This window comes from Heterocephalus glaber, unplaced genomic scaffold (assembly GCF_053883595.1).
Source record: "Heterocephalus glaber isolate CG9 unplaced genomic scaffold, H.glaber_assembly_v1.0 deba00001687, whole genome shotgun sequence".
Taxonomy (NCBI): domain Eukaryota; kingdom Metazoa; phylum Chordata; class Mammalia; order Rodentia; family Bathyergidae; genus Heterocephalus; species Heterocephalus glaber.
The window spans coordinates 8,666,211-8,686,890 of NW_028258412.1; the positions used below are offsets into that span (position 1 = coordinate 8,666,211).

General features: G+C 36.7%; 1 pseudogene and 1 gene segment (V, D, J or C); both read left to right on the top strand.

The window, feature by feature from the left end:
* Positions 1-4,308: 4,308 nt before the first annotated feature.
* LOC106009314 (Ig lambda-1 chain V regions MOPC 104E/RPC20/J558/S104-like) overlaps positions 4,309-20,680 on the top strand; it is a 505,149-nt gene continuing 488,777 nt past the window's right edge. The window contains 2 exon segments of the V gene segment in view: positions 4,309-4,393; positions 4,483-4,783. Of these exon segments, the coding sequence occupies positions 4,348-4,393; positions 4,483-4,783 (347 nt within the window).
* LOC101712122 (S-adenosylmethionine decarboxylase proenzyme pseudogene) lies at positions 6,200-7,484 on the top strand (annotated as a pseudogene).

Below are 20,680 nucleotides of genomic sequence, written 5' to 3' on the forward strand. Positions count from 1 at the left end.
ATTCCTTCCCACTCCAGAAAGAATGGCTGCTATCATGAAATCAACCAATAACAAATGCTGGCGGGGCTGTGGGGAAAAGGAACCCTTCTCCACTGTTGGTGGGAGTGCAGACTGGTGCAACCACAATCAGTGTGCAATCAGTGTGAAGATTCCTTAAAAAACTAGGATTAAACATCCCATTTGACTCAGCTTTTCCTTTTCTGGGTTTCTTCCCAAAAGAATTAAAATCATCAGACCACAGCAATAAATGAGCACCCATGTTTATAGCATCGCAGTTTGCAATAGCTAAATCTTGGAAACAATCCAAATGCCCATCAACTGATGAATGGATAAAAAAAGATGAGGTCATTTTGTGTAATGGAGTAGCAGTCTGACATAAATAAGGGTACACTTAAGACATTTCTAGGTAAATGGATGCACCTTGAGAACATACTCTTAAGTGAAATAAATTGAACACATGTGTAAATATAACATTGTGAGAGCCGGGGATTTAGCTCAGTGGTTTCACTGCCTGCTGCGCAAGCGCAAGGACCCGAGTTCGATCCCCGGTACCAAAAAAACAACAAACAAATATTGTATCTCTGGTGTGAGAAGCTGAAAGTGTAAATAAGGACCAAAAAGAATAATAGATATGAAGTAGGAAGAAATTTTTCAAAATTGTATCGTGTGAGATACTTTGTTAATAATTAAAATGTTTTATACAAAAAAAAGAAGGTATAGTATTAGGAAATGAGATGAGAGATTAGCAAATGAAAATATCTTTTAAGATGATGATACAGTATATTTACCATTGTTATTCTCTAATAATTTTTGTTATGAAAAATTATTTTTCATAGAACTGCTTTTATATTTTCTTTATTAATACCTACTTCTATTACATTAAATTTTAAAAATAGAAGAAGAAAATGTGGTAAGGTGCTATTCTAGGATAAACATGAGTAATGTGTAGGAAAATGGATGAATCATGAGACCATAAGTCTCAGTACAATAAATCAGACACACAGGCTTAAGTATTACATAGTTTCTTTTATGGGAGAAACCCAAAGCATAAATAAAATGCAGTGTAAAAGATAGGTAATTGGAAATGGGAAAATAAATATTTGCAAAAAGGGAGGGGACCAAGAGATAGAGGGGAGTAAGGAGTATATGAATACCACCGCCCCACAATGAATGTAATTATTATGTAAGCAAACACATACAAAAAATTAAAAATACTCTTCAATGCATATAAATTTTGTTATTTAATTTTTCCTAAAAACATGTGCTACCATTTATTTTTCTGAAATACGCATTCTTATATGAGGACATCTGGATAAACTGCTAAATCTCTTCTCACCTTTCTCTGATTATATTTATATTTTATGTTTTGAAATGCTTATTTAACTGAATTATTTGGGTTCCAGTTAATACACATTCCAAATATGTTCCTAAAAGTAATGTTCCTTAATTATAAGAGGATCTTTTGTGACCTAGAACTTTACTCTATTCCATTCTCATTTGTTATCTAGTTACAATCTGTCCGACCTGGTGATTCTGACACTCTGCCTCATCTCTTCTCTGAACCATATGGTTTCCTTCTGCCAGTGGCCACAGGGTCCCCTGAGATGTGACGCTGTTTTCTAGTACAATTATGGCCCACTTTACATGCTTGGGGCTCCATGACTAGTGCTGATTTTCAGGATGGGAAAAAGTACAGGTTTGCTAAAACTAAGGATCAGCAGTGAATTAGCTGACAGAACTTCAGTTCCTTAATGAGCCAGGCAGAAAGAAGCCCCTGGACAGTCTTTGCTTCTCTAACACAAATAGGGGCATTAAAAGAACCTCAAGAATGTGGAGGGCTCAGCCCCACCCCTGGTGATTTCTCCCACTCCATGGGAACAAAACCACCTACCAGCCTGGCACAAACCCTTCTTTTGGAGGAGCAGATGAAACACATAAGACTTTGCCAGGAGCTGTCACTTTCTAATATAATTCTTTCATAAATGCTGCCTGTCTCCAACCTCTCCTTGTACTCAGAAGGAAAGCAGACCTCTTATGATCTTCCTCTGGGAAACTGGTATACAGATTATTATCATACCTGATTCTCTTCTTTAAGACCATGACTCTCCTCCAGCTGTCAGGCATGTTCATCGCTGATAGATTACAACTGATATGCTCTCTGCACACTCCTCTACAAGTGAAAGATTTGAGTTGTCCATAACCACACTCTACCTTGGAAGGCACACATGAAAAATATAGTTGTTGAACACATACAACAGATACCTTGCCAAAATTTGCAAAGTATCTGAAGGACCAGCCCTGCCCCATCCCGGTTCTATAAATCTGCATGGAGTCAGCTGAGATCTTTATTGTGACTCCATTACAGTTCAATTTTTACCCTCCTTGACATCCTCTTGCCTCCCTTCTTCATAGCTCATTGCACATAAAACCCCTGCAGGAAAATCTTCAACTCAGAGACTGTTTTCTAAGGCGCTCAACACAGGATACTTACATTTAATGTAAATAGCTGTTGACTTGGCAGATGTATACTTTCTCATTCATATCAAGAAAGAGAATCAAAAGTAATTTATAATCATAGAATGGATAAAGGGTACTTTAAAGGTTTTGTTCCAGGGCACACTGATTTCCACCTCAATTATCTTAAGAAGTCTAAACATTCTGGGGCTGGGGATTTAGCTCAGTGGTTCCAATGCCTGACTCACAAGTGCAAGGACCTGAGCTTGATCCCTGGTACCAAAAAAACCCAAAACATTCTGGACATTCCATTGATGATATCATATTAAGCAAATCATATAGGCAAGAGGTGATAAGTTCCACAAATGATTTAGATAAGAGACAAGCACTGAAGTTTCAGGAGCCCATCATTTCAGTGAGGTTCCAAGGGGTCTTTTGGTGTGTGAAAAGACAAAACAAAACATTCCTCTCATAGGAAGTGAAATTATTGCACCTCACAATGCCCACCCTCAAGAGAGAAACACACTTAATTGGCCTCTTTAGCTTCTGGAAATCCATAGTCTACAATTGTGAATATTGCTCCACCAGATTACCAGGTGACACAGAGGCTATTAAGTTTAAGAGACCCAGAGAAGACAAATGCTCTGAAGCTATGATGTACACAGTTCTGCTTTGGAACCATATGATCAAGCAAACACACATGCATACACACACGTACATGTAAAATATCATCAGGCCTTCACAGAAAATCAATGTAGTCTTCTAATATTCTAAAGAAACAAAAAATGAGGTATGATTGAAAAATATAGTCAATGTTTAAATTTTTTATTACATTAAATGACATGCTGCCAATAATCTCCCTCAAAATATTCTTTTGCTACGAATATACTTATCCTATCATCCTTACCACTTTCTGAAGTAGTTCTGGAAGTTCTCTGTTGTGTTTTTAGTTATTCTGTTATGGCTTCTCAATGTCCTGAATAAATTAAAACCTTCAACTTTTATGGTCATTTTGACCAGAAATCACATGGTGCCAGATCTAGTGAAGAGGTGGATTGAGGACACAATGTTTTCATGGGGCTGCATTTCTGCAGCAATCACCATATATTTTATCATATTTTGATTTGTAAACAGTCATAGAAGATTTTCAGAAATGGCAAGAATGATAGAATAAATGTGTTTGAAGCAAGGACACATATTTTGAGGGGGATAAAGTGTGTCTTTAACTGCATTAAGTTTTTAAATATTCACCATGTATTTCAATAACACCCCATAAACACGATTCAGAAATAAATTCTGAAATGCTACAGGGCCTGGTAAAATGAACATCTACTCATGTCACAGTGATCTGACTAAGTGGCTCATTAATGGATGAGTTTCCAAGAAACCTAAATTTACAGATCAAAAGAATTCAAGGTCTGGCTCCTCTACTCAAGATACCTGATGTTTATGAAAGTGGTCATTTACTCAGGTCTCCACTGCCCAAAATATCTCCATTCAGTTTCCTCCTGAAGAATTACAGGCACTAAATTTGATGTACTGAGAAAATTAAAACCTCCAGATCTAAGGAAAAGGGGTTATAAATAGGAAAACACCTACAGGAATGCATCATTCCATCAGTGACATTTTCACTGTTGACACTAGAGGGAGCTGTGGGCTAAGCCCCTAGAGAGCAAGCAACAACTCTGAAAAGTTTTGCAGATGTAGGTTCCATTATCACTAATTCCCTGTGGTTTTATCTCAGTGGGTGTGACCTGGCCAAGCTGCTGAACTCCTTGGGAGGGCAATCTCATTTGCATGAAAACCCTGCCTCCCACCAGGGTATTAAGAGTTATAATGAGAGCTGAAGGGCTGTTTGTGTGATAAGCAGTCTGGAAAAGCACAATCTGCACCATGGCCTGGGCTCCTCTCCTGCTCACACTTGTGGCTCACATCACAGGTCAGGAGGGACTTTCTGGCTGGGGGTATGGAAGGCAGCAGTGTTGCCTCTATCTCCTCTGCTGACCATCAGTTCTCTCTTATTTTCAGGGGCTGCATCACAGGCTGTGGTGACTCAGGAATCTTCCCTGTCCACAACTCCTGGAGGGACGGTCACACTCACCTGTGGCTCCAGTACTGGAGCTGTCACAACCAGTAACTATGCTGCTTGGGTACAACAGAAGCCCTACCAAGCACCCCAGGGTCTAATAGGTGACACCAGCAACCGGGTGCCTGGGATCCCTGCCCGATTCTCAGGCTCCCTCCTTGGAAACAAGGCTGCCCTCACCATCACAGGAGCCCAGCCTGAAGATGAGGCCAGCTATTACTGTGCCCTGTGGTACAGCAGCCATTTCCACAGTGACACAGGCATATGGGGAAGTGAGACAAGAACACCCTTGTTCAGACTCATCCTCTGCTTCTCAGCACCTCCTTGCATACAAATACAAGACAAGGAATTATGTCTAGAATCTGAAAGAGATGTGAATCTTTGGGGACTAGAGAAGGGACCATGGTAGGCAACCACTGCAAAAAGTCCCAGTGAACTTCACCTTCATTCACCCTTTTATCCCCCTCTGTAATCCCTTCCTGAGTGTGGACTGTACTGAGTGACTAATACAGAGATTCTGAGGACTCAGAAATTAGTTTAGTAAAAGATCTGATTTAAGAGATGGCAGTAGCTCTATTTGTTCTGTACTTGCACCAATTGATAAGAGAAGCTTCCTCTGGCCTGAGACCTTCCAGATTCAGTTGCACAGGCCACCACCCTGAGGGGGAAGAGAGAAATCCCAGGGGAGACTGGAGAAGGGTTTCTGTGTCTAAGACATGTCACTCAGCAACACATCCAGAAATCTCTGGGTCACATAGCTAGGAAAAGCAGCAGCCATTTGGAGTTTCATAGTCCCAGGATTTTTCTTATGTATGACTAGTAAAAGTTAAGTGCACTTTCACTATGTAAGCAAAGCAGTAAGGCTCTAAATGGCTAAAATTGTGCTTTTAGTCTTCCTTTAAAGCAATTGATGTGTAAAAATTGATTTTGACTCTGGCAGGCTTGAGTTAATGGTTCCAGCCTACTGTGAAGAAGAAAACAACATAGTGGCCAATATACAGAATTAATTTTTAACCCTTTTCTATAAATGATTTCTAACAATAAACTACGAAAGTGATGGGATGCCATTCCTGAGGTTAGGTTATTAGGTTATAAAGATTATGGCTTATCTTTGCTGATTTCTTTTGGACTGTCTGTCCAACCCTGTGGAATAGGACATACAATGCTTAAGGAAGCTAATGCTGCCAGAAACCATTGGGAATGAGATTGGAAGTGGATCCTACCACTCTAGCCAAGCCTTCAGATAAATGCAGGCCCTGATGACATTTTTGCCTCCAACTAAATCAAGTATCTTGAGCCAGAGCCACTCAGCCTTATGCAATTTCTTGATGCATAACTCAGGGCAACTAAGATACTCCATGTTTTAAGTTACTAAATTTGGGACCTTTGCTTACACAGTATAGCCAGCGACATTGGCTAGCGCTTGCTCTACTCTCTCTTAATGGGAAAGCAGCGGACTATAAGAGACTGAACTGTATCTGCCTGTATTTCCAAACAGACTCATGTTTAACTTTTGCTCAAACAAAAAAGGCAGGAAATTTTTATTAATCCTTTTTTTAAAAAAACCTTAATATAAAATTATAGCAAAAAAGGGAACCTGAACTTTATAGCAACACAGCTGGAACAATCCGCAGTGGCAGAAACAGTGGGAGAAGAGATTTAATTTAGTTGATTTTCTGTAGCTGTTGTTTGTTCACTAGTATCACGGTGATGGAAGCTGCACATTTTTTTGAAGGGACCGAGAGGCTGCTGGAGATTTGGTTCTCCTGTCAGCAACCTGACGCCAACCAGGGATCTGGGGATCTTTGCACTAACCCAAGATCTGAGTGGGATGTACTTTTGAAGGATGTGCAATGTTCAATCATAAGTGTGACAAAAACTGACAAGCAGGAAGCTTATGTTCTTAGTGAGAATAGCATGTTTGTCTCCAAGAGATGTTTCATTTTGAAGGCAGTGGTTCCACTCTCTTACTGAAAGCACTGATCCCCCTGTTGAAGCTTGCTAGGGATTACAGTGGGTTTGACTTGATTCAAAGCTTCTTTCATTCTCCTAAGAATTTCATGAAGCCTTCTCACCAAGGGTACTCACACCAGAATTTCCAGGAAAAAACGGAGTTTCTTAATGCAATTTTCCCAAATGGAGCAGCATATTGTATGGGACGTAGGAACTCTGACTGTTGGTACTTATATACTCTGGATTTCCCAGAGACATGAGTAATCAGTCAGCCAGATCAGACCCTGGAAATTCTGATGAGTGAGCCTGACCCAGGAGTTATGGACCAGTTCTACATGAAAGATGGTGTTACTGCAAAGGATGTCACTCCTGAGAATGGAGTTCGTGACCTGATACCAGCTTCTGACATTGGTGCCACACTGTTCAATCCTTGTGGATTGAAATGAATGGAATGAAATCGGATGGAACTTATTGGACTATTAACATCACTCCAGAAGCAGAGTTTTCTTATGTCAGCTTTGAAACAAACTTAAGTCAGACCTCCTATGATGACCTGATCAGGAAAGTTGTGGAAGTCTTCAAGCCAGGAAAATTTGTGACCACCTTGTTAGTTAGAGTTCTAAGTCGTACAGTGCTTTCTTCACCCCAGAAGATTGAAAGTTTTAAACATTTTGATTGCCAGAGTGCTATGTTCAGTGATTACAATTTTGTTTTCACCAGTTTTTCTAAGAAGCAGCAACAACAGCAGAGTTGATTAAGAAAAATGAAGAAAAAATGTAAAAGGAGAACACACATAGAAGGTGATGGCTGCTTTCTAGATGTTGTTACCAGGGGCTATGGTTTCCATTACTACCACCTTATAGTTGCAGAAAGCCCAGATATAATGATAGTGTAATCATTTTGAAGTGTATGCATTATTCTATCAAGAAATTAGACATCTTGCATGAATGATGTCTTCTGTGTTTAGGTATTCTATGCCACCCTTGCTGTGAAATTGAAGTGCATGTAGAAAAAAACTTTAACTGTATGAAATTTTACAACACTTGTGAAAATAATTTAATTTGTTTCACGCACAGTGTAATATTTCTGCAGGTATTGTTCAAGATTCCCCCCAGACAAGGTTTTTGTCCTCATTAGGTTTTGGCCTCAGCCTAATAATCTGGGACTCTTCTATTACATCGCTGCCAGAATTTTACATCCAGTTGCTTCCACTTTCTAGAACATATTCTCTAGTAATATTATTGAAACAAATTTCTATTTGTTTTTGCAACAGCAATTAAAGTTTTTCTTCCATGAGTCAAGTCCTCCTAAGAAAATGATTCCAGTTACTCATTTTGTATATTACTGTTTTAATAATTGCTCCTGCATTTATAGTCCTTGATTTCTTCCCTCACCATGGTGTCTTTACCTCACCTCCAGGCCCCCAAATAAAAGCAATACACTGTTTAAAAATAAATAAATAAATAAATAAATTCGGGGATCATTTGTTCCAGAGAAATGGACTACAGATGATTGAGGTCTACAAAGTTAGTTTAGTCTTGGGTGGGAGACTGAGACACTTCCTGTGCTTATGGGGCATCTTCACAGAGATACACTGGGATCTTGGCTAGGGTGTGTCAAAGGAGTGGTTCAGGATCATGTTCACACCTCCCATGCATAAGGTGAAGTTTTTCTGGCCTTTTCATCTCAAAAAAATAAAAAGTATTCATCTTTTTTACACAGAGCAATGGTTTTAAGCAAAAGATCATCCTATAGTGTGGCTTGCAGCTTTTATAAAAACAGAAAAAAATGGGGAGATCAGTGAATGCTTCTGAGTTCCTTAGTTGCCAGCCTATAAAAGAGTCCCCTTGATGGGGCACAGAATATTAAGTAAAAACAGATAAAGACATGAGCCAAAATAAATATCTACTCCTTTAAAAAGAGAGAGAGAGAGATGGAATTAGCATGACACATCCACAGGTTCCACATTTGTAGATTCAACTACTGCGGATGAAAGATATTTTCAAATACTTTTTACTTTTTTCTTTATATTAAGTAAATTATGTTATTTTAACTTAATGGATTTATAATGCAACTACTTAGAAAACTGGTTATGACAACTATATAGCAACTTTGGAATATAAAACTATATATATTATTAAAACTAAATCTTAAAACATAAAATGCTAAATGTAGTTTCTTAGGTTAATTTTTTAGCCTTTTTATTTTATTTTTATTTTTTTACTACCAGGGATTGAACTTGGCACTTTGTGCTTGTGAGGTAGGCACCAGAACCATGGAGCTAACTCCCTGGCTTTAGCCTTTTTAAAATGATATATTTTTTATATATATATTTAAAATGATATATTATTTACATGGCAAAAACGATTTCCATAGTTACAAATTTATCAGTAAATTTCCCTTCTGTGTATCTTTCCAAAAGAGTTAATATCACAGTGATACATGCTTACTCATGTTTGTAGCAGCACAGTTCACAATAGCTAAATATTAGAAATGGCTTTTAAATCCATCAGTGGATGAATAGATGAAAATGTGGCATTTATTACAATGGGGTACTAATCCACCATAAAGAAGGATAAACTTGAGCCATTTGTTGGAAAATAGAAGAACCTTGAAAACACAGTATTATATTAAATAAATCAGACATGAAAGCTGAACAATCACATGGTTTCTCTCATATGAGAACCCAAAATACAAAGAATAAAATACTCTCAGCTCTATTCCCAATGCCCAACCATACAGTTTCCTGCCTCCATATATAACCTTTGTTTTTTTAGGCCCAGATTTATATGGACTTGTTTTCTATTTTCTTCATGCTTCCATTTTTTCCTCTCTTCCTTTTCCCTAACTCTCATTGCTATGTTCCTTCATTTTTACTTTCTGCTCCTGCTGAATTAAATAATAAATCTATAAGTTAATTCCTTAATTCCTACATCTCTTTACCATTCTCATTCATTTTGTCAATTCATTCAGTTTAAATACTTATTCAAGACCCACTATGAGTTAAGTGACATTCTAGGTACTGAGAATGAGACAAACACTGACAAATACCTTATGAAGAGTATATTCTATTGGACTTCTGTCTATGAGGCTGGAACTGGATTTGTGGAGCCTGCAATAGTCTATGTGCCTCCTGCTGACTTGAACTCAGCTCCCTAACCTCCTGCCAACTTGAACTCGGCACCCTCACTGCCACATGAGGAGCCACTAGATAGAGTCAGCCTGTAGCTGTTCTGAGTTCCAAGTTCAGGTGGTCCCTCTCCAAACTGGCTACCAGCCAACTGGCCCCTCCTGGGTGATGTCTGAACCCAAATAACTCACCAGCCACTGCAGTCTGCTATATCTACTGCTCTGCTCCACTGGTGCATTTCTCCATGGAGGCCTCTGGGGTCACCAGTAGTCATTGTGCATCTGCAGGTTCAACTCTCCCTTCCTACACTGTGAGTCCAAACTCTGGGACAAAGTGCTGACTGCCATCTGTCTCCTTTTCATTGGAGTCTCTTCACTCTCTTCATGGACATCAATTCTCACTTCAGATCCCTCCTTGGTCCAGGGATCCACTTCCCTCCTTCTCCTTCTCCTTCTCATGCTGCTATATTCCAGTGTCAGGATTCCAAATCTCAGAGAGGTTCTTTCTCTGCTGCTCACCACTCTGCCATCTTCAAGGAAGTCCCCAAATATATTCTAATGGGGAGAAACATAAATTATGTAGTATTCTAAAAGTCCATAGGTACTACAGACAAAAAATAAAGCATAAACTAGGACTAGGTAATGGCACAGGAGTAGAATTTTAAATGACTTAGATTTGATCAAAGATTTGAAGATATGAAAAGGGGGAAAGAAAGTGTACACAAAGGTGCAGTAAAGCTGGCAGCAAAATATAGCTTAATGGGACCTGGAATAGAAACACTAGAAAAACAATTTAGAGAAGAAATAAAGGAGTAGAACAGAGCACCCAGAAGGAGGTTCCCCTGCCGCCATTCCATGCTCCTAGGGCAGAGAAGGTGAGCCAGTTCCAGCACCTGGAAGGAGGCTCCCCCACTGCCATTCCACACTCCTAGGGCAGAGAAGGTGAGCCATATGGGTGCCAGAAGCAGCCACCCACCTCCCAGTGGAAATGAGAAGACACATAAACAAGCCTCAAAAACAGACTTCTGGATCACCTACAGCAACCCCAAAGGGAAACGAGATGGAACAACCTGATACTCAAACACCTGGACTCTCTGAACTGGCAACAAAAGAGGATCTGGGAAAAATGAAATCAGAAATAATTTCTCAGATAACAGCAAAGATTGGGCTCATAGTGCAAGACATGATTAATAAATCTAGAGAGGACACAGATAAAAAAATAGAGGATATGAGGAACATGATGGAATCCTAACATAGGAAACAAATGGAATCCATAAAGCAGATGCAAACAGATTTCCAGGAGATTAAAAACTCCACTGAAAGTCTATGCAGCAAAATGAACCAATGTGAGGATAGACTTTCAGATATAGAAGATAAGATTGCAATTACTGACCAGGAAAAGAAAAATTGCTTTGAAATTGTAAGGGAACATGAGAAATCAATCCAGCAGCTGCTAGACAATGCAAAGAAGAATAACATAAGACTGATTGGAGTCAATGAAGAAACAGGAGAGAATGCAGATGACATAAAAAAACTGTTCACAGAAGTGATGGCAGAAAACTTCCCAAGCAAGGGGAAAGAACATGACATACAGATAAGTGAGGCATATAGGACTCCAGCTAGCCTTGATCAAAATACTCTACACATAGGCATATAATAGTTAGGATTCCAGAAACCAAACAGAACAACAAAATTCTACAAGCAGTGAGAGAAAAGAAACAAATCACATACAAAGGAAAGCCCATCAGAATCACAGCAGACTTCTCAATGCAAACCCTCAAGACAAGAAGAGCTTGGAGTCATGTATCTCAAGCTCTAAAGGAACACAGCCTCCAACACAGATTGATGTACCCTGCAAAACTATCTTTCAAAATTGATGGAGAAATAAGATACTTTCATCATAAACAGCACCTCAGGAACTTCATGAATACCAAACCAGCACTCCAAAAAATTTTAGACAATATCCTAGGAAAAGACAATGAGGATCACAACCCCAGGAAGCCCAGCCAAATGAATCCACTGGGCGTGACAAATTAAACACAAAGGGGGAGAATCCAAGAAAAAGAAAATGTCATGACAAGGCTTTTAAAACTTTTGACTTCATCTCCCTAATGAGTGTATAATTCAGTCTTGTTATTGTACTCATTAGTATTTTTCTGATTCTAGAGTTGCACACCTTTCCTTGTGCTATACTGGCTATTTATCATCTTCTTATGTCTACTTTTTAATTGAGTTGTCTATTAGTAAGCTGTAAGAGTTGTTTATATATTCTGGTTATAGGTTATATGCGTTGTAAATATGGTCTGTTTAAGGACTACTTTTCATTTTAATGATGTCATTTAAAGTTCTAAATTTTGATGGAATCTCATTTATCAATTTTTTTCTTTTATATGTAATATTTTTTGAATCCTAGGTAGATATTGCCTACCCTAAATTCATAAACATTTTCCCTTATAATTTCTTCTTAAAGTTTTATACTTTTAGGCTTTCATATTTAGGTTCATAGATCCTTTCAAGTTATTTTTATGTATGGAAATAGAGGGTTGAGGTTAATTTTTTATATACAGATACCAGGTGTCCTAGTGCTGTTTGCTGAAAACACTATCTTTTCTTTGGCTCTTGAATTTAGTTTATATTCTATAAAATATTAATGTTAAATAATCTTTTAAAACTCAGTGGACCATATATGTGTGGTTCTATTTCTAGATTCTCTGTTTTATTCCAATGATCTATATGTCTTTCCTTACACCAACACTGCCTTGATTAGTGTAGTGTTAGAAGAAGTCTTAAAATTAGGTACTAAGCGTCTTCCAACACTGGTTTTTTTTGTTGTTGTTGTTGTTTTGTTTTGTTTTTTACTTTTCTAGGTCCTTTGTACTCCTACATAACTTTTAAATTTCAATATCCAATTCTTCATTTATAGCAAGTATACATAGACCTCAATTTTTATATATACCTTGTGTTTTCTAATCCTGCTAAATTCAAATACAAGTTCTAGGGGCTCCTAGAGATTTCTTAGTATTTTCTCTGTAGATGATCATTTCATCTACATATAAAGATTTTGCTTCTACCTTGCCAATCCTATCCTAATTGTGTCATTTTATTGCCATACTATTTTGGTTTGGTTGGGCCTAGGTTTCAAAGTTTAATGGACAGATAAAGACTAGGCATATCTGCCCTTGTTCCCCACCTTAAGGAGAAAGTATTGCATCTTCTCCATTCATATATGATGTTCTCGCTGGAAGGATGGAGTACGTGTCTTTAATCTGTTGAGAAGGTTCTGTTCTATTTCTAGTCTCCTGACAGTTTTTACCATGAACAGCTGTGGAATTTAGTCTGATACTTTTTCTCCAACTAGTGACTGGATCATATGGCTTTTTCCTTTCCTCTGTTAAAATGATGACTTTTGGGGGTGGATCTTCCAATGCTGAACCAACACTGTCATCCCTATAATAAAACCACTTTGTACATACTGCCAGATCTGACTTCTAATAGTTTGTTTTGTTAAACAAATTTCTATCTATGTTCATACACTTTCCTTCTATTATCTTTATCCAGTTTTAGGATTAGCACAATGTTGAGTTCCTAAAATGAGGGGAGAAGTGTTCCTTTTTTTTTCTGCTTTAATTGTTTGATATAATTTATCAGTTAAAATGTATATGAGCCTATTGTTGTCATACAGGTAGGTTTTCAAGCTAGGAATATACTTTCTTTAATAGGTGCTATTCAAATTTTTATATTTCCTTTAGAGTTAGTTTCATTAATTTTTCTTCCAAGGTACTTCTTAGAAGTTGTCAAATTTATTTCAAAACAGGTTTTTGAAATATGCTTTCTATATCCTTTTAAATTCTGTAAAATCTGTGGTAATGTCTCCTAAGTCTTGATATTTTAATTTTAAAAATGTATAATTGATATTGTGTAATAGGCAGTAAAGGTCTAAAGAGCAGGGGAAGTGGGAGGGGTAGGGGAAAGGAAAAAAGGGAAAAGAAAAAAATATGAGAAAAGGAAAAAAATGGAAACAAAGTGTTTGCAAATAGGGAAGGGTGGAGGGGGTGAAGGGAGGGCAGGGGAAGGGGAAAAAAAATAAGAACTAAGATACTCATGTAATGGTACAAGATCCCAATGATGTATGTAAATGTATTTTATACTTAAAATGTACCAATAAACTTAATGGGGGGGAGGGGGAAGGAGTAGGGAATCAAAAAGAGCTGACAGAAAAATTACAAAACACAGAGAAAAAAGAGAAATTTTTCTCACAATGTGGATAAAAGAAAGAAAGAGTCTGGAATTCTAACCCTGGCTCCTAGGGAGGAGTAGACCCAGTGAAACAATGAGCAAGCAGTGCTAGCACTAAGAAAAACCCAGAGTTACTGCATTGTTCACTCCAAATAGAGTACAGAGTTTTACTGGTTGTTTTTCTTTTTGGTATGTTGTTTTTTTTTAAAATTTTCATTTTTCTTAGTACATGTTTGCAATACATACTTATTACATTCATATATGTACACAAAAGAATTTAAATCTTCTTTCAACTCCTTCCCCTCAACTCCATCCCCCTTCTCACCGTCTTAGTTCCTTTCCCTTTTGCAAAAGATGTATCTCCCTGTTTCCTATTACTTATCTTTTAGTTGGCTCTTTATTTATACTTTAGGGTTCTCAAATAAGAGAGACCATGCAATATTTAAGCTGTGTCTGATTTATTTCATTTAACATTATGGTTTCAAGGTGCATTTATTTTCCTGTAAATGACTCAAATTATTCCTCCTTTATGGCAGAGTAGTACTACATCTGTATAAATACCATATTTTCTTTATCCATTCATTTGTTAATAGACATACAAGCCACTTACAAGATTTAGCTACTATGAATTGTACTGCAATAAAAATAGTTATGTATGTATCACTATAATATATCTTTAACTTGGAAAGATTCCTAGAAGGAGAATAACTGAGTCAAACAGAATTTCTATTTTTAGTTTTTTGAGAAAACTCCGTACTTATTTCCATAGTGTTTGTGCTAATTTACATTCTCACTACAATGTAGAAGATTCTTTTTCTGCTGCCACCTCATCTGTATTTGTTATTTCATTTCTTAATGACAGCCATTCTTTTTGGAATAAGGTATAATCTCACTGTTGTTCTAATTTACATTGCTCTAATGACTAGAGTTATTGAACGCTTGTTTCATGTATTTATAGTGACTTGTAGTACTTTTCAGAAGTGCCTATTCATAACAGTTCCCAATGTTTTGATTGGACCTTTTATTGGATCTTTTATTTTTAAGTTTTTCCTATATTCTAGATCTCAGTCCTCTATCCCAGGGATATCTGGAAAAAGTTTATTCCCATTCTATAGGTTGTCTCTTCACTCTGTTGATGGTTTCCTTTGTGGTGCAGAAGCTGTTTAATTTGATATAGTCCCATTTGTTGACTCTTGATGTTACTTCATGTGCAATTGTGGTTCTGTTCAGAAAGTCCTTGCCTACACTCATGTCTTCAAGAATTTTAGCTATTTTATCTTCCACCAGATTACATATTTATGTTTTAATATTTATATCTTTGTTCCATTTTGATTTTAGTTTAGTACATGGTAAGAGACATGGCCTTAAATTCAGTCTTCTGCAGGTGGATAGCCAGTTTTCCAGTGCCATTTGTTAAAGAGGCTCTCTCTTCCAGCATATGTTTTTGGCCCTTTTGTCAAAGATCAAATGGCTGGGTGTTCCTGGGGATGTGTCTGAAAACTCTATTTTGTTCCACTGACCTGCATGTCTGTTTCTAGGCTACTACCATGCTTTTTTTTATCACTATAGTTTTACAATATAGGTTGAAGTGATGCCTTCTGCTTTGCTCTTGTTGCCCAGGATTGCTTTTGCTACTCTAGGTCTCTTCCAATTCCATCTGAATTTCAGGATTGTTTTTTCTAGTTATGCCAGTAATGCTGTTGGTATTCTGACTGGGATTGCATTAAATCTATATATCAGTTTTGGAAGTATGGCCATTATGGCAATATTGTTTCTGTCTCTCCAGGAACACTGCATCCTTCCATTATTGATAGTGGACATCCTTGTCTTACTCCTAAATGTGGAGGGAAAGTTTTCAGTTTTTCCCTGTTTAATATGTTAGCAGTACATCTGTCATAAAGGGTTTTTATCAAAATGAAATAAGGTCTTTCTATATTTATTTTCTTCAGGTTTTTTTTTTATCATAAATGGATGTTGGATTTTTCCAAAGGCTGTCTCTGTGTCTGTTATGATGATCACATGATTTTTATATTTGCTTCTGTTTATGTGGGGTATTACATTTATTAATATGCATATATTCTTGAATCTCGTGCATTTTTGAACACCAAGCTGAAGTCTACTTGGACACAGTGTATGATCATTTTATATCATTTATTTCACTCTGTTTGCCTTTAACATGAGAATCTTTGCATCTGTGTTCATTACATAGATTGGAATATAGCTTTTGTTTTTAGTTGACCTGTTGTATGGTTTTGGAATCAAGGTATGCAAGCTTCCAGGAATGAGTTTAGCTGTATACCTTTCCTTTCAATTTCATTAGAGTTTGAGGCATTGTCATTAGATGTTCCCTGAAGTTCTTATAGAATTCAGGTGTGAATCCATCAGTACTGGGCTTTTTTTACTTGGTAGTTTTATTATTATTACTTCAATTTAATTATTTGTTATTGGATTATTCAGGGTTTTTATATCTTTTGGTTCACTTTTAGTAATTCATGTATCAAGGAATTTATCCATTTATTCTGGATTTTCCAATTTATTGGAGTGCAGGTTTTTGAAGTAATTATTGTTTTTGATTACAATGATGTTTATTATAATTTCACCTTTTTAAATTTCTGAAGGCATTGATATAGGTTTTCTCTTTCCTTCTTTTGGTAAGATTGGCTAAGGGGTTGTCTATTTTATTTATTCTTTTGAAGAACCAGGTATTCTAATCATTCATTGTGTTGTTTCTTAATTAACTTCATTAATTTCTGCTGTGATATTTATAATTGCCTTCCTGCTACAAGCTTTGGATTTGGATTGTGCATCATTATGTTATTTATTTGGGCTCACTCTGTTTTTCTAATGTGGACATTCACAGGTATAAACTTTCCTCCTAGGACTGTTTTCTTTGTGCCCATAGTTTCTGATATGTTGTGCTGGTATTATCTGATTCTATGAACTAACTTCTTCCTCAACTTCTTCTGTGGTCCGTTAATTATTCATGACTACATTATTTAATTTCCATGTGATTCCTTAATTCGGGTCATTTCTTTTGACATGACTGGTTTCACTGCGCTATGATATGATAGTAGGCATTGGCTTTATGGGGTACTATGTGTTCTATTTTGAAAAAAGTTCCATGTGCTGCTGAGAAGAATATGTATTCTGTCACTGCTGGGTGGAATACTCTGTAGATATCTATTAGCTCCATTTGTTGAAAGGTGTGGTTCAACTCTGGTATTTCACTGGTACCAAAAAAAAAAAAAAAGAAAGAAAAACCTTATTTCTCAATCAATTTTGAAAGCTATTTTTGCCAGATCTCTGTTGGAAGTTGTTATCTTTCAGGGCTTGAAATACTTTGCTTCTGGATCTTGTGGCCTTTAAGGTTTGTGTTGAAAAGTCTGCTGCTATTCTAATCATTTTACCCATATAAGTGATTCATTGCTTTTTTTTAACAGCTTTTAAGATGTCCTTGTGTAAGACTTGTGAGATTTTGACTATGATGTGCTACAGTGAAGTTATTTGATTATTATGACTATTTGGGGTTCTATATGACTTATTTATCTACAAGTTAAATTCTCTCCCCATTTGGAATGTTCATTATTTGTTTTAACAGATTTTCTATGGCATTCATGCTGACTTCTGATTTCTCACTAAGCATAAGCCCTATCTTCTAGTTTTGACACTTTCTCACATTGGTCACTTCTATCACCCATACTTTTAATAGAGTTGGATCACAGAAGAAATTAGGGGAGAAATAAAAGAGTTCTTAAAATAAAATTAAAATGGAAGCACAACATACTAAAACCTATGGGATACAGTGAAAGCAGTTCTAACAGGGAAGTTTATAGCTGTGAATACACACACAACAAGAATAGAGTGATCCTAAATAAATAACATAATGCATCTGAAGGTCCTAGAAAAACAAGAACAATCCAAATTTGAAAATAACAGAGGAAAAGAAATTATAACGGTAAGAGTGGAAATTAGGGCTATAAAACACAATACAAAGAATCAATGAATCAAAGAGTTGGTTCTTTGAAAGGTTGGGAAGGAGATCTAAGAATAGAAGGAAATGAGAGGGAGAGGAGGAGAAGTAAAAATGATAAAGATTTATATGTACCAATTCCCGATGAAGATGAATGCATTTACTGTATATCAAAAACATATACTAATACAATGGGGGAAAAAGATATGAACGGATGGAAGTTTTACAGGGCAAAAAACACTATGTTTTTTGATTCAAGAAACAATACTTCATATCATTATTCTTTCTTACATCTTTGGGAATATTACACTTACTTTAAAATCTTGATATTCTATTTCATTATTTGTGATTCATGAGGACTGGGGATATATCTCAGTGGTAGAGAGCTTTTCTAACATGCATGAAGCCTTGGGTTAGCTCCCCAGCACTGTAATTCTGATTAAACTGTTAAAAGTGTTCAGTTGATGATGCTTTTTCTACAGTCTATGTGTTTCCCTAAGGGGCTGTATACTTTTATGCCTAATCGAGGGGATATTGGCTATTAACATTAGAAAGGTATAAGGAGAAGGCACTGAAGCCCAAGACCTGTGTTACTCCTGGCACATTTAAGCAGGGGAAGATGATCTACCTAGGAACAGAACTTAGGTTTTATAATAGTATCTACCCTCTCCTGTTGCTCTGTGCCTTCTGAGTGAATGTAAGACCCATCAAAATCTCCCTTTATCTCCTTGTGTGATTTTTACTAGTCTCAAGCTCAACCTGTCTTGAGCTTCCTTCCTGTTATTATTGTTCAATCTCTCCGTTTTGGGAAATGACTGAATCTAGGGTGTGGGATACTGGGAAAGAGTGGGTATGGATAATGGAACCCCTACTCTGGGTGTGGATGGCACCAATCAACAGGCTTGAAGCCTGGATGAAATGTAAAGGGACAGATCAAAGGCGGGCTTGCTGCTGCTTGCCACATCGCTGCATCCTGCTTGCTCTTCCATGAACTCTTTCTCCTCCGTGTTGCCCTGCTGCCAGGCCAACCTGCCCTGGAGCCATCTGACTAGGGACTGAAACCTCTATAAACTGTGAGCTGAAATAAATCTGTCCTCCTTTAGCTTGTGGGGGTCAGGTAGTTTGTCTCAGCAAGAAGAAAAGTAACTAAAACAGACAGACAATAGGAAAAAAGAAAAAAAAGGTATTGAAATGGTGTGGACAATGTATCTGAAAGTGTACCTTGATTTAGTACAATTGTTTTATATGTTTTATATGTTCTTGGCCCTATTATTAGTCTGGTTTTCAATCTGTATATATGATAATTAACTTTATAAAACCTTATAAGATAAATTAATCTGATGCTGGAAAAAGAAGAAGAAAAAAAAGAATTGAAATGTATTATGTACACATACAAATTCCCTGTAGTTAATGTAATCATTATGTACTGCAAACATTTACTAATAAAAGTCAAACAAACATCATACACCAACAAATAGGAAAACCTTGAAGAAATGGACTGATTCCTAGACTTATACAAATTATCAAAGCTAACCCAGGAAGACACAAAAATATTGAACAACCCAATAAAAAGCAATGAAATTGAGGCAATAATAAAAAACCTACCAACTAATGGATTCACTGATGAATACTATAAAACCTTGTAGAATGTTATACTACCAAATGCCCCTCAAACTCTTACAAGAAATTGATAGGGATAGAGTGTTTTCAAATTCATTTCTGGAAGCCAGCATCACTCTGATCCCAAAACCAAAGATTCAACTAAAAGAAAACTACAAGTGAATCTCCTTAATGACCATGCAAAAAGAAATAAGAAAACGAATACTATTCATAAAAGCAACAACAAAAATTAAATACCAAGAAAAGAACTTAACCCAGGAAGTGAAAGACCTCCGCAACAAAAACTATAGTACTCGGAAAAAGGAGATTGAAGAAGATATCAGAAAATGGAAAGATGTCCTCTGCTCCTGGATAAGCAGAACCAATATTGTCAAAATGCCTATACTTTCAGAACTGATATACAGATTTAATGCAATATCAGTGAAAATACCAACAACATTCATCACATAACTAAAAGAAAAATCTTTAAATTCATATGGAATCAAAAGAGACCCAAAATAGCAAAAGCAATCCTGTATAACAAGAGCAAAGCAGGAGGCATTACAATCTCAGACTTCAAGTTATACTACAAAGCAAAAGTGATAAAAAATGGCATGGTACTGGCACAAAAACAGACTTGTGGATCAATGGGACAGAGCAGAGGATCCAGAAACATCCCCAGACACATTCAGCTATTTGATCTTTGACAAAGAGGCTGAAAACTTATGTTAGAAGAAAGATAGCCTATTCAACAAAGGGTGCTAGGAAAATCATCTACTTGCAGAAGATTAAAGACCCATACCTCTCACCATGTACTACACTAAAATCAAAATGTATGAAAGATCTAAACATTAAAACATAAACAGTGAATCTACTGGAAAATAAGACACATAAAATACTTGAAGTCATAGGTGGAGGTGAGGACTTTCTAAACAGTACTCCAACTGCACAAGAAATAACATAAATCAACAAATGGAATTATATCAAATTAAAAAGCTTCTGCACAGCAAAAGAAACAATTAGTAGAATTAAGAGACAACCTCCAAAAAGGGGGAAATTTTTGCCAGCTATTCCTCAGAGGCCTACTATTTAGAATATATAACAAACTAGAAAAAGTTAGACAACTCAAAATAAAAGACCCAATCAAGACATGGGCAAGTGAAATGAATAGACACCTATCAGAAGAAGTACAAATAGCCAACATATGAAAAAATGTTTAGCATCTCTGGCTATTAGAGAAATGCAAATTAAAA